General features: G+C 38.9%; 1 protein-coding gene across 4 annotated transcripts in view; it reads right to left on the reverse strand.

Moving 5' to 3' along the window:
- LOC106937397 (dedicator of cytokinesis protein 9) overlaps positions 1-12,227 on the reverse strand; it is a 91,590-nt gene extending 79,363 nt beyond the window's left edge. For 2 of the 4 annotated variants that reach the window (XM_015018897.1, XM_015018883.1), the window contains exon 1: positions 11,892-12,227. In XM_015018897.1, coding sequence (XP_014874383.1) covers positions 11,892-12,008 — 117 coding nt within the window. In that variant the 5' untranslated portion in view covers positions 12,009-12,227. The remainder of the gene's footprint in view (positions 1-11,891) is intronic. The other 2 variants (XM_015018896.1, XM_015018895.1) reach the window with 1 other exon arrangement.
- Between the last annotated feature and the right edge of the window lie 682 nt (positions 12,228-12,909).

Consider the following 12,909-nt stretch of genomic DNA (forward strand, 5'->3'; position numbering starts at 1 on the left):
AGCTTTAATTTTTTTTTTCTTTCTGCCTGTAGAAGCTTGGTTTATATGGAAATCAGAAGGTGAGATGCAAAACCTGCCAGGAAACTTCCCCTGTTTTGCCTCCACTCCCTTTAAAAAAAACAACAAAAAACTGTCTTCTCTTTTCCTCTTGCCTACATTTTGTTAAAGAGTTAGGAATGTCAGGTATGCACCCAGGCTGGCGAAAAGTCATCATCCCCCTTGGCAGTAGCCGCGCCAAACACTGTGACTTTAAGAAAATTTGGAAACTGCTGTAAGGAAGGGCACAGTTTAATGAAACTGTCAGCACACAGAGTGAGTAAAAAGAAATAAATCAGCAGTACGAGGTTATCTTCAAGATGTGAATGTTTTCTTATTTACAACAACATAAAAGTTTCATCCTACCACTAATTTTTAGGGACTTGGGTGGAGTTAAATAAGTAGCAGGCACTTTCAAAGAAGCCCCAGATGGAAGATAACTTCATCAGTAACAGCTTTTGCTTTCATCTTTGCAGAGCGATAGCAATCAGCAGAGGAACAGGAATAGCAAGTAACTCCCCATGTAGTTCTCCGAAACATGCAGCTTCGCCGATAAATAAATGCCTCTACACAAAACTTTCTACTTTTTTTTTTCTTAAAAGTGCAAGTGATGCTTATATATTAAGTGATGAAGCACATATTTTAATTCTTAAGTGTAAATTTCAATTCAAAAATTTAGAAAAAAAAATTGTGCTAATATCTTCTCCTGTGACACGTAGCAACCAACAGCAGCTGATCCTGTTGTGCTACGTGGGATGAATGAGAGGTCAGTGACATGGTGACGCGATGTCAGCGAGGTCAGATGACAGATATGATGTTTAAAGCAGATTAACCCTGAGTGAAATGCCTGCTTGACACAAATGCTAAACAAGTCAAAGACAAGCTTGAGTGATCCAAGGCAGGTGCAAGAATGAACCAATAATTAGGTTTTCCTTAATTATAGGTAATTATGTTCTTAAGTTTGTCTGCAGGATTACTGGCTCTGCATGTATCAAATGACGATGTGAAAATAACATCACAACCGCTCAGGGTTATTCTGTACAGCAAGCAGAGCTGCAGCTTCAGAACCTTACTTTAGCATACTTTCAAAGATTTTTTTTTATTTTTTTTCAAAAATAGAAGGTGTAAAACAGCCCGTTCTTTACTAACTCAGCTCCAAGCAAGTCTGATACACACCTAAATATTCAGAAGAAATCATTTTAATGTCAAAGTTACCCAACATTAAAATCTTGTCTTGGTGCTGCAGGTCTGCATGGCTAACAAAATTTTATTCTTTCCAAATGATATATTTAATCATTGTTAACTGATGGTTTCACAGGTTTGGTGGATCAGGGGTGTCAAGTTATTTTCCACACAGGATCAGTGTGGTACAGACAGCTTTTTTCCACAAAGTCAATGAAATTGTGATTTGAAGACTGTCTTTTTTATTTAACCCAATTACCTTTAATAATACAGTTTAATTGTTGATTTGAAACATTTAAGTGTGAGGGGGAAAAAAAGATAAAGAAATATTTTGTGGGAGAACTACATTTTTACAGCACTGTACATAAAAAAAAAAAAAAAAAACATTATGAAAGAACAAGGGTCTTCACAAATCTTTGTCGGTGCTGGTTAAAATAATGACTTCATATGGCTGAACAATAATGAGAAGAGAAATCTGCTGATGTGTGAGAAATCTCTTCTTTCACAGTGAGACCCTCTCACCACAATTATGACCTTAATATAGAAAGTAAAGGCCTCTTTAAAAAAAAGAAACAAAAACACTCAGGGTCTCTTTCTAGACATTTCTGTGTCAAATAACATGGATGTGACGTTGGCCGTTTGCAGTCAGTGCTTTTCAGGGCTTAATCTGATTATCTTAATCTGTAGGATGGTGCACGTCAGCACGCAGAGCAACAGTTTTGTCCCTATGGCTTTCAGCTCGACTAGTTTCCCTTCCTGGCTAGGTCTTTCACAAATCTAATGCATCATTGATGGGGTGGCATAACTGCTTCCGCCTACACTGGATAGATTCCCCTCCATTCACTTGGTCCTGTGTGGGCTGGGGCGTGTAAAGAGCTGTTTGTAATGGTGCCATTCATATGACTGTCAGAATCAACTGCAGGCTAACGCTTACACTCCCTCGCAATGTTCTGATGGAGGCAAGGTTCAAATAATGTTGCCAAGAATTAGACACAGCAATAAACTCTGATCCAAAAGAAAGATAGCGGATACTGGTGTTGTATGAAAAGAATCAGAATGGAGACATTACACAATAGTGGAACACGCAGGCTGCAATCTTTGTTCCAATGAGTCAAACGTACATTCCTTATTAGATTAGACAAAATGATGCCAGAGCTTTATCAGTTTATACAGGCATGGAAACTCGATTAACACCATAATGATCAGAGGGGGGGGGGGGGAAAAAAAAAAACAGGTCCAAAGGACTTGTGGCTCAGAACGTCTTCATCGGCTGCAATAAGGTGCATGTACTGCTGGTTCAAAAATAGCAACGTTAATGGTCGGATGATAGAAGCAAAGCACTCTTGACGATAATACGCTGCAATAACGGAGCTGCAGCAGAACGTATGTCTCCACAGTGAGAAGTTAAGGGAAATCAGATGAATATAGAGCTGTAAATATATGACTATTTTTTCCACAGTGTGAAAGCTAGACAAACTGTGAAGGAGGTTTAAAGCTTTTGAATTGATGTCCCGAAGAAAGAGACTGCAGGAGATTTGTTCTTAATCTGAATAGATTAAGAACAAATTACAGGATAGTTCAGAATTCTTCAAGTAGCGTCTGGTTGAAAGGTCGGAAACATTTAATGTCTAACCGGCAGTAGATTACCATTTTGAGATATTTATTTAACATAAATTTAGATTAGGGAGGCTGAAGCTATCAGAGATGTTGCAAGACCAACTGGGAGCTGTACCATCCTTACACAACTCCAAACACTTACTCAAACACTGTTTTCTGAATCTTTATACCTCAGTCACATTTGACTTGGGCAGTAATTGACAAAGAAGCTCATGATTGTCTACACAGAAATGGAGATATGAGGCAGTTCCCAAGCAAACAGGACATGGAAAGTGTTCCGAGAAACATTCTGACATAGAAGCTAAGAGTTGTAGAAAGCAAAAGTATTAAGCAAAAAACACTATTTTATTAAAATTTATATTTTATTTACTCAGATCAGAAATGTTTAGCATGGATCATGCATAGGGGGAAGATTACTGTTGATCAATTTCATGTGTAAATAATTGTCTTCTCCTATCAAATCTCCTTTAATGACCTTTAGACTCTTGACTTATAAAACCTGTTTCCTCTCTGCTACATGTTTTTCAAAGTATTTTAATTAAATATACCATTTAGATAAATGGCAGGAGATCAGGATGGGATTAAAAGGTTCATCCTACCATCAATCATGTACAAAACATGCCTCCAGGTCATTGTGGTGGATTCTAAGGCGTTCCCATATCAAAAAGAAAAATCGAGCGTGTCCTGGGCCTGTCCCAGTGTTTCCTCTTAGTAATATTTGTCCAGGAGACAATGTGATCAGAGATCCCTGAATCACTCCAACTGACTCCTTTTTATCCAGAGAAGTCCCCTAAAAAATGTCACACCTCCTCGATATATTTATATTTCCAAAAGCGGAAACTCATTTAAGCCGCTTGTATCCGGGATCTCCGGATCTTCCGTCAGTCTTGATCCTTATCTCATGACAATAGGTTACAGCTGAAATGTAGGCAGACCGGTATGTCAAGTAAAAAGGTTTTTACTCTTCTCTTACTTCACCAAAGCAGAGACAAGCAACGCCTAACGCCTAAATTACTACAGACAAGGCCTTAATCTGCCTCTCTATTCACTGCTCCATTCTACCATCATTCATGAACAAGACTCCCCCTCAACCTGGAAGGAGCACTTCACCTTAAAGAAACTAAATCTCATTCCAGATGCTTCTCTCTCTACTGCAAACAACTGTGTGCAAGGAAGTTTAAGGCTCGAAGATGCTAACAGAATCAGAGTGCCTGAGCGAGACGGTTGCATACCTGACTGTGGGGCTGTGACAAAGTTGCACCAAGCTTTATCGCTGTAGCCAATAGAAAAATTCAACTTTTTAGGCACCATTCGACCAAAGAAGGTCAGCCAATGTTGCAGGGCACAGAGACTTGGGGACGGGAGTTTGTTCAAAACACTGCTCAAAGACTGCTTACTTGCATAAAACTATATCAGAAAAGAACTCCAGTTTATCTTACTGACTGTATTAGAAGACCCTTAATGGGCAAGCCTTTATTTAATTTCTATCTATCCCCAATAGCTCTCAGATTAACTGGCAAACTTTTTTCTAGACACTCCTTCAGTCCCAGTCTGTAAATCTAGGCTACTCATTTTAATCTGGCTTTTCTAGCCTGGTTTTCTTTTTATCTTTTGTTTATCTGTTTTACATGGTATTAATTGATGTACATTTTAATTTTAATGTATTTTAGTCGCTTTTGTTAGCTATTGACTTCAAAACTACCAAAGAATGTAAACAAGATCACAGTTTAAACAGCATAAACTTTTTAAATTTGATTTTAAAAAAAAATAATAAATTCCTTTCTGGTGTCTGTATCTCGTGAATTGACCTTTAGCTTCTGCATCTGGGAGCAACTAGTCTGGGTTTTTTACTAAATTACAAGTCTATCGACTGCCGGTAACACATTAACTACTTGTGCCCTTTTAATAGAAACTTGCTTCAAAAATCCTGAACTAGTTCTTTGAGGGGGCATTAAAGAGAACATAAATTCCCCTAAGGTGAGGAGGGGTTTATATGTTCTTGGGAGGCGAGTGTAGAACAAGTCCCAAAGCTTCATCAAACACTTGCTAAAAGAAAAACACCCACAGATGAGACCCTTCAGCAGACCCCCCCTCTCTGTTATGGTAACCTCTCTCCTGTTCTCCAAAACAACTCTGCTCTATTAGGCAGAACACTTACAGACTCAGTGGGCGGTTTACAACTCGGGGCCCTGCCCAGCACTCGTGTTTGGCCCAAATACAGTCACAGCAAAATGTTTCTATCGAGGAGAAGACAGGCCTCTGACCTATCAGAAGATGAAGGACAGGAAGTGAAGGGCGCTTCCTGCTGCAGCAGGATGGACTAATTGTGAGAAATTTCACTGTAAGAACTAGTTGTTCTGCATGGTGAAAATAAAAGTACAGTCATGCTCAGAATGATGCAGCCTGTACTGCAGATTACAGATGACAGAGATGTCTGGAAGAGGCTAAAAGTTTCCTTATTTCCCACATTCTGTCCAAGAAGATTGTCAGGCGATCTCATAAAGGGACTGCATTTTAGACCCCAGGTTTCATCTGTGGCTCAGAGGAAACATTTCACACTTATTTCAACACGTATTTAACCTACGGCCGGTCCTTATCCAGGGGAGAAAATCAGTCTTCATTTATTTTGGAACAGAATCCGTCTGTCTGGCTGTTGGATCATTTGAATTGGCTTTTACTGCCGCAGGACTAACTGGGGTCTCTGTGGGTTGGACAAGGGAAAATCTTTTCAGTTTCTCCAGCAGGTTCTTCATATTATCCCAAAATTAATTTGATTAAATCAGGAATTCTCAACCTTTCCAGTTATAACCAAAAAGTGTGAAAATGGGTTTAGATTGGAAGCAGAAAAATAAACGACAAGCCCTAATCAGATTTTACAGCTTGATGTGTGTTTTAAATCCCACTTTCACAAATTTACGTTTTTTATGTTGTTTTTTTTTTTACTTATCTGTATACGTGCAAAAAAAAACAAAAAACACTAGAAGCCATTTTTGTGGAAAGCGCAGAGGAATTAAAGACAGTTTTATCGCTATTTTGTGAGTGAGAGAACACAAGTGTCAGCAGTGACAATATTAGCTCCATAAGTACTCAGTTTATTGCTAAATTAGGCTGCATTACTGTAGCTTTGAGTGCATGTAGGTCAATTTGTCACTGTGTCACAGCAAAGCTTATTCACACGGGGTCAACACTGAATGTACAGCTGAGTTTTGGGTAATTTATTACCAAATGGTACAGCACAATCTCTTAATGGGTCCACTGGCTACTAAAGTGGTCCCATGTATTATTAGCCTAACTGCTCTCCCGTCTCAGCCCCCCCTTTATATTTTAGTTTTGCTGAGTACCCATCAACCAGGACAGCAACAAATGCAGCTCATGCACACTTTCGTCCAAACACACAGAGGATTTTAAAGTGACAGGCAGACAGAGCCGGGAATAAGCAGGGAGGTCAAGCTGCTTAGGTCTCACACACTCAAGTATAATCTTCTGACGGATCAGTACCGTGACTTACAGTATGCAACACTCAGTGCCTGGTCCAAAACACAGGAAAAACAAGTGGGATTTCCCTTTACCTTTCAATGTAAAGATTTTTTTAATTTTATGCGCACTGACTTGCCTGACAATAAGTTCACAATTCCACCCTACCAAACAAAGAAAGACAGATGGCACCGGTAACAAACAAAGCTTTCCCTCCGACTGATAAACACACCTTCTGGGACATTTCCATATTGTAGAAATGTTTGAACAAAAAGACAACAAGACAACATCAGTGAGAAATATTGCATTTTTCCATCCATCAAACGTCCTGACTATGACCAAAAATGTATGGTTCTAGTTTGACCGACTGGTTGGAAACTTATACATTTCCACTCAGAGATCAAGGAGGACCAGCAACAGCCTAATAAATAAAGAACAATTTACTGAGGAAAGAAGAGGCAATGATGATCAAGTGTTTAGTGTCAGAAGAAGTTTAAAACTGAAGTCATGGGAAGTACAATAGCTTTTTAAAAGAGGAAACAATGTTCTACAAACTATGTCTGCAATGAGACGGGGAACCCATCTTATTTCAGAAGCAAGAGTGACTTGAGCAGACAGCAGGAAGCCAGATCAATTTACAGAGCAAATGGCTTTGTTTTAACGTCCAGAGCTTTCCAATCTTTGTCAATGAAAACAGCCAAGGAATAAGAAAATGTTCCAGCCTGTTGGAAATCTCCATGATAATGGAGGCTATAATTAGCATCTAAGAAGACAGAGAGACTGTTGCAAGATTTGGAGATGCCAGCGGCACAAGACGCTAATAAAAATGTCAAACAAATTACAAATCCAGGCTTTACAATTATTTTAGGTAGTGAATAATGTGCCGGTAATAGATCATTTGTGTTCGAGAAATTAATGAATAATTACATCTTTCTTTATAAATATTAGGTGCTACAGTGCGATGGACTGGTGACCAGAGTCTAACCCCAACCGTCACTCAATAACCACTGAAGATAGCCACCACCGCCCATATGACACTATGGATATATGAATGAAACTAACTACATTTATTCCTCAGATGTGATGTATATTTTGAATAAATATTCCTTGGCATTCCCCTCCCTCCCCCCCATACACTTATGCTTTTTTAATACAAATGTCATGAAATACTCCATATGCATTTTTATCTAAATAGGAAAATTGGTGTCTTTTTGCTATTCAGGTTTTGTTGTTGGCAATTGACTCTCATTCAAAATAAAATTTTTAAAACACTATCATTGCTATTTGGCTTCCGTTTTTTTTTTTTTTTTTTGTGTGTGTGTGTGTTTTCATTCCCTAACAAAACAAAACAATATTGTCAGAACATTTCTAGTTTTATTTGTACAAATATATTGGTCTACTCCAACTGGAAGCAGCAAGTCAGAGCTTCTATGAAATTATGATTAATGCATCTCTATTCTATTTGTAGGCTAGTTGTGTTAAAATGTGACTCCTCTGTGAATTTCAACACTTATTCATCTCCAGCGAAGTTGAATTGGAAGATGCAAAAAGCTAAAAAAATCTCCAAAACAGATAAAATAAATAAATAAATAAAAACATCTTCTATTGCTGTGTTGGGGATTTTTTATTTTTCATCCATCAAGCCTCATTCTCACTACATTTATGAGGCTCACACTGTTGCCTGCACTTTCACAGCATACAAGTTATGCAAGTTCTGGCGACTAACAGCTAATTGCATCACTCTCTCTCATAATGACACCCATCTGGTGTGGAGCTCGCTCTACTCAGCCACAGAGCAGGAACACTGACGGTTTTAGGATGTTACAATCAGGCAGGGAGGGAGTTCGACGTATTGATTACAATTATGTAAGAACCCCTCTAGTTATTTAATGCATATTACACATGAAACAACTACTTTAGATTTGTCATACTACAGAGTAGTCAATACAATCATGACAGTAACAGTGCAGACGCTTAAAAGGTTGGCAAGGAAATCATTTTATTCACACAACATTGGTAACTTTAAAGATGATGAGATCATCCAAAGTCCCTGCAGTGCCCACTGAAAAAAAAAAAAAAAAAACCTAATTCAAAGTTGATGAGAGCTGTTATGGTGCTAATAGTGCTCTTAGCAGGCCTGATGTGTGGACAAGCAGAGGGATGGTGTGGCTGAGGGCTCAGGCCTATTGCACCTCTCTGCTCTCCTCTCCAACAATAAACAATGAGGCTTTGACCCGCAAGTGCCTTCACAAAAATGCACAAACTGTTAGGAGAAGGGTTGTATGCGGTAGCGCTGTGTGAAAGCCAGATATAGAAGATTATTCGTGTATGTGAAAGCTTGTGCAACACTTGTACTTCAAGCTGAAACATCATCGCGGTCTAAAGCCGAACAGACACAATCACTCCTTTATTAGCGTAAAACAGATCTTTCCAGTCCTGCTGTGGCATTCACATGCTTCATGGAGGAATTAATTACAAGCTGCGTAGACAGCAGCTTTGTTGCAAGTTACATTCTTTGTGAAGCTCAGACGTTTCAGAAAATACTAAAACTCCATGAATACCACAACAGAATACGTTTCCAAGGATGTGCCTTTTAATTGAAATAAGATAGAAGTTATTTATTTAGGACTGAAAACGTATCTAAGCTCTTTTAACATTTGTTTTATTAAAATCATAAACTTTTATGAATAGATTTTAGGTGCTAGACAAATACACATTTGTTTATCATTTTTATTTTTGTGCTCTTTACTCTGATACCCCTAAATAAGGTCCAGTGCAACCAACTGACTCCAGAAGCCACTTAAAGGTTAAACAAATACCATCTCACCGTTTAAACTCAGTAGTAGGTAAAATTGTACCCTGAAGAGCTTCGAGGTTTGTTAGAGAACATAAGTGAAAAACAGCATCGCGAAGACCAAGGAACACAGTGGATCGGTCAAAGATAAAGATTTGGAGAAGCTTAAGCATGGTTAGTGGAGTTGTGAAACAATATCCAAAGCCTTGAACAAGATGTCATCTCTAAATAGAGGAGGATAGAACAATTGCAAACCTGGGAGGACATGGCTATTCACCAAAACTAACTGGAAGGAGGAACTTTGAAGGAGATCATTAATCAGAGGAGCAGATTCCTGATAACTTTGGAGGAGCTGCAAAGATCCATAGCTAAGAAGGGAGAACTAACAGGACAATTATTACTTGTGTGCTCTCTAGATCAGGGCTTTAGAGCAGAATTAGACAAAATGCATGAGATAAAGAAAGCCAAAAGAAAAGAAAGCAAAAAATGTGGAAGAAGGTACTCTGGAAAGAAAACTAGCACTGGACTTCACCCTAAACATGCTATCCTTCAGTTAAACATGTTCACAGCAGCATCATGCTGAGGAAATTAGTTTCTTTAGCAGGGACAGAAAAGTTGGTCAGAGTTGACGGGAAGAGAAACTGAACAAAAAACTTTGAGATTGTGGAGTTTCACCTTCCAGAAAGTAGCCAACCTTTCTGAAACTGAACGGTTTAGATAAAAGTATATTTATCTGTTATAATCATCCAGTCAAATCAAGACATAATCTGCATCTAGGCTTGAAAAGTGTTGTTTACATGTACTCTCCATCCAATCTGACTGAGACTGAGCTTTTCTGATTTTCAAAGGAACTAAAGATAAATGCATGCCACAAACAATGAATCATTCTCCATCCACTTCACAATTATCCTTTACTTTATGTCAGTCTTTCAAATAAAATTCTTATAAAATACAGTGGAATTTGTAACTGACAAGACAGGTATAAATACTTTTGAAAAATCTGCAGCTAAAGCACCTTTAAATTAAAAGTACTGGCCAGTTGTAAAGTATCTCCTTGTGTGTTCATCATCATTTTAACTTATGTACTCCTGCTCACAAAACCACGTTTCTACAAGTTGCTCTAGGCCTCCGGAGGCATTTTGATTTCCCAACATGCATTCTTGTATCCAGTGTTAATCTCCTCCCTCAGGCGTCCCCTGGCTGTGCCCCAGAGTGAGAATGAATAAATAATATGAAGGTGTGGTTGGATGTCTGGGATCCTGACTCAGGATTCCATTTCCCTGACAAGAGAGCTTGGACGGTGTCTGTTTCGAGTTGCCTGGCAACTTTTTCCAAGAAAGCAGGAACAATCAGGTAGAAAGGAGCACCAAACTCGGACACAACAAAAGGGATCAGATCCACTTTCCAAGAATGAACCAAGAAGGAGGTGTGCTACAGATGCCCTGATGTTGGAAGTCAGAGAGGACAGACAAATAAGCCAATCATTTATCAGCACTACTAATGGCATTATATGACACAGAAGCCTCACAACTACATCTGTAAATGGGTTATTTTTAATCTCAGCGCATCTCCATTAAAGGGGTGGCTCCTGACATAGCAGCTTCAAACATGCACTGACTCTGTGCAAGTGATCTATGAGATGACATGCAAATTTATGTGAGTTGTTAGAACTGATTACGTAACAAGTAATATCTTCATGACTGCCTCGTCTATGGCTTTGGAGGTCCAAAAGTGACACAAACACAAATCAACAATTTCTTTAGTAATATACCATTAATTACCTTTTAGAATTACTTAAATATACAACACATTTGATGGCAATTATTTTAATAAAGAAAACAAACAAATATAATTGTTTCAATTAAAGTGTTTTATGGATGTGACTCCAAAACGTCTCAGCGCTACATGGCAGAGTCAGTGGGTGGGGCTACTACTACTACTACTGTCAATATACCTGACCAGAAACTGACTAGTCAACGCTATGACTTGAATGGAACTCTGTGTAACTTGCTGTGAACTTTGGCATAGTAGAAGCAGAAAAACTGTAAACAAAAATGTTTTTGTTTGTCTTAGTTGCTTACATCGTGTCAGGACAAGGTAAACAGTAAAATAATATTACCACTTCCTGTCAGAGCATCAGATTGCTTCCCTGGAACTTATATATATATATTTGAATTCTAAAAACTTTTTTTAAAATAATTGATCAAAAATGCTTTCACATTTTATATTATATCATTACTATCATTCATGTAAATGTGTATTTAATTGCGCTACTCTTTTAAATATGTCATACATGCATACATAATTATTTAATGTCTTATTTATCTAATGACTTGTGGCACCTTTGGACTTCCATACCCTACACTCCAGCTGGTGCTCGAAAGTGAAGCTTTCCAACACCCACATTGTGCTTTAAGTGTTCTTCATGAACTGAGTAAGAGCTAGATTTTTTTTTCACCAGTACAGTGAGTCAGCTTTTGCTTTCTTTTTTTTTTTTTTTTTTTTTTTGTATGTATTCTTAAAATCCCTTTCTCTGGCATAGCAGCCATCACTCATCCGCTCCAAAACAAGCTCTGCGGCTCCCTGGTGTATACATGTCAGGGTCATTTACTCATTGTAAGACCTATGGCATTTTTCCATGACAGCCCGCTCTCCCACCCAGCTGATCGCCCAGCCATTTCTTCAGCTGAATCTGTGCGTAAAAGACAAATTCGCAGTTTCCCAATCCACATTGGCACCACGAGAGAAGAGGGGGAGGAAGCTGGAGGGGCTTAAGGTGTGTACTTACGACCAACACAGACGTCCTCACCACCTCGGAGACACTTTGCCTGAGTTCAGCAGCGGTGCCTGGTTTACTCAGACCTCGTGTAAATTTCCTGGTCTCCGGGTGCGCTGGGGTGGCCATCCTTACGCACCGTCTCGCATCAGCGACCCATCCAATCCAGGCGTAACGATGATCGACGTTCAGAGGAAATCCATCCTCGGTTTATCCGGGTCGATCCCCCCCCAACTACAAGCGCGCACCACGAGTTTGAAGTTGACTCATGTTGATGTGGAGTTCCCGCCCACTGATTCAGCTTTCCTCAAAACAAAACCCCTCAAGTTTTCCTACAGGTCAGCTCTGCCTTCCGCTGGAGCAGGATTTCATTGGACGTCCAGGACGTCAGAAAGGAGGATCTGCTCTTTACTCTGCAGCACCCCGCCCCTCCGGTGTAAAGGCCTTCCCACTGCTGGATGGGAACGCTGCCGTCAGTCCTGGACTTTAGACCACAGGCAGCAACAGGCGAGAGTTTGTGTATCCTGGTCAATGTTTTTTTCATCACGAAAAAAAAAAAGGGAAAAATACCAAAAAACTGTATGCTTTCTGTCATTCAGTATTTCTGCTGCAGAAAAATTCGAAAATAATTAGGCTAACTTAAAATATTATGGAAAAGTATTAACTTTTTAAGTACCATAAACAATTAAGAACTAAAATTAGGAATTACCTTGTGCAGTTCACTTAACAAAACAAAAATGTAGCAACTACCCAATTGGAGGCTTTGTATCAGACACTAACTTAAGTGTCACTAGCCATATTTTGCTACAGTGTTTCAAATTCTCTTTCAAAAATACCAAATTACATCAATTTAAACTCTCTAAATCAGCAATAGGCAACCTGCAGAAACATATTACCTCTGTCAAGAACCACCATTTCTTTGGTTTCTTTTGTTACTAACGTTAAGGCTCAGAGCTAATTGGAACCAACAATTAATCTCCTTAGAAAATATAAACATTGTTTAGAGCAATTTTTGAAAATATGTTTTTAG

This window comes from Poecilia latipinna, unplaced genomic scaffold (assembly GCF_001443285.1).
Source record: "Poecilia latipinna isolate Pla-1442-1.1 unplaced genomic scaffold, P_latipinna-1.0 Scaffold2335, whole genome shotgun sequence".
Lineage (NCBI taxonomy): Eukaryota > Metazoa > Chordata > Actinopteri > Cyprinodontiformes > Poeciliidae > Poecilia > Poecilia latipinna.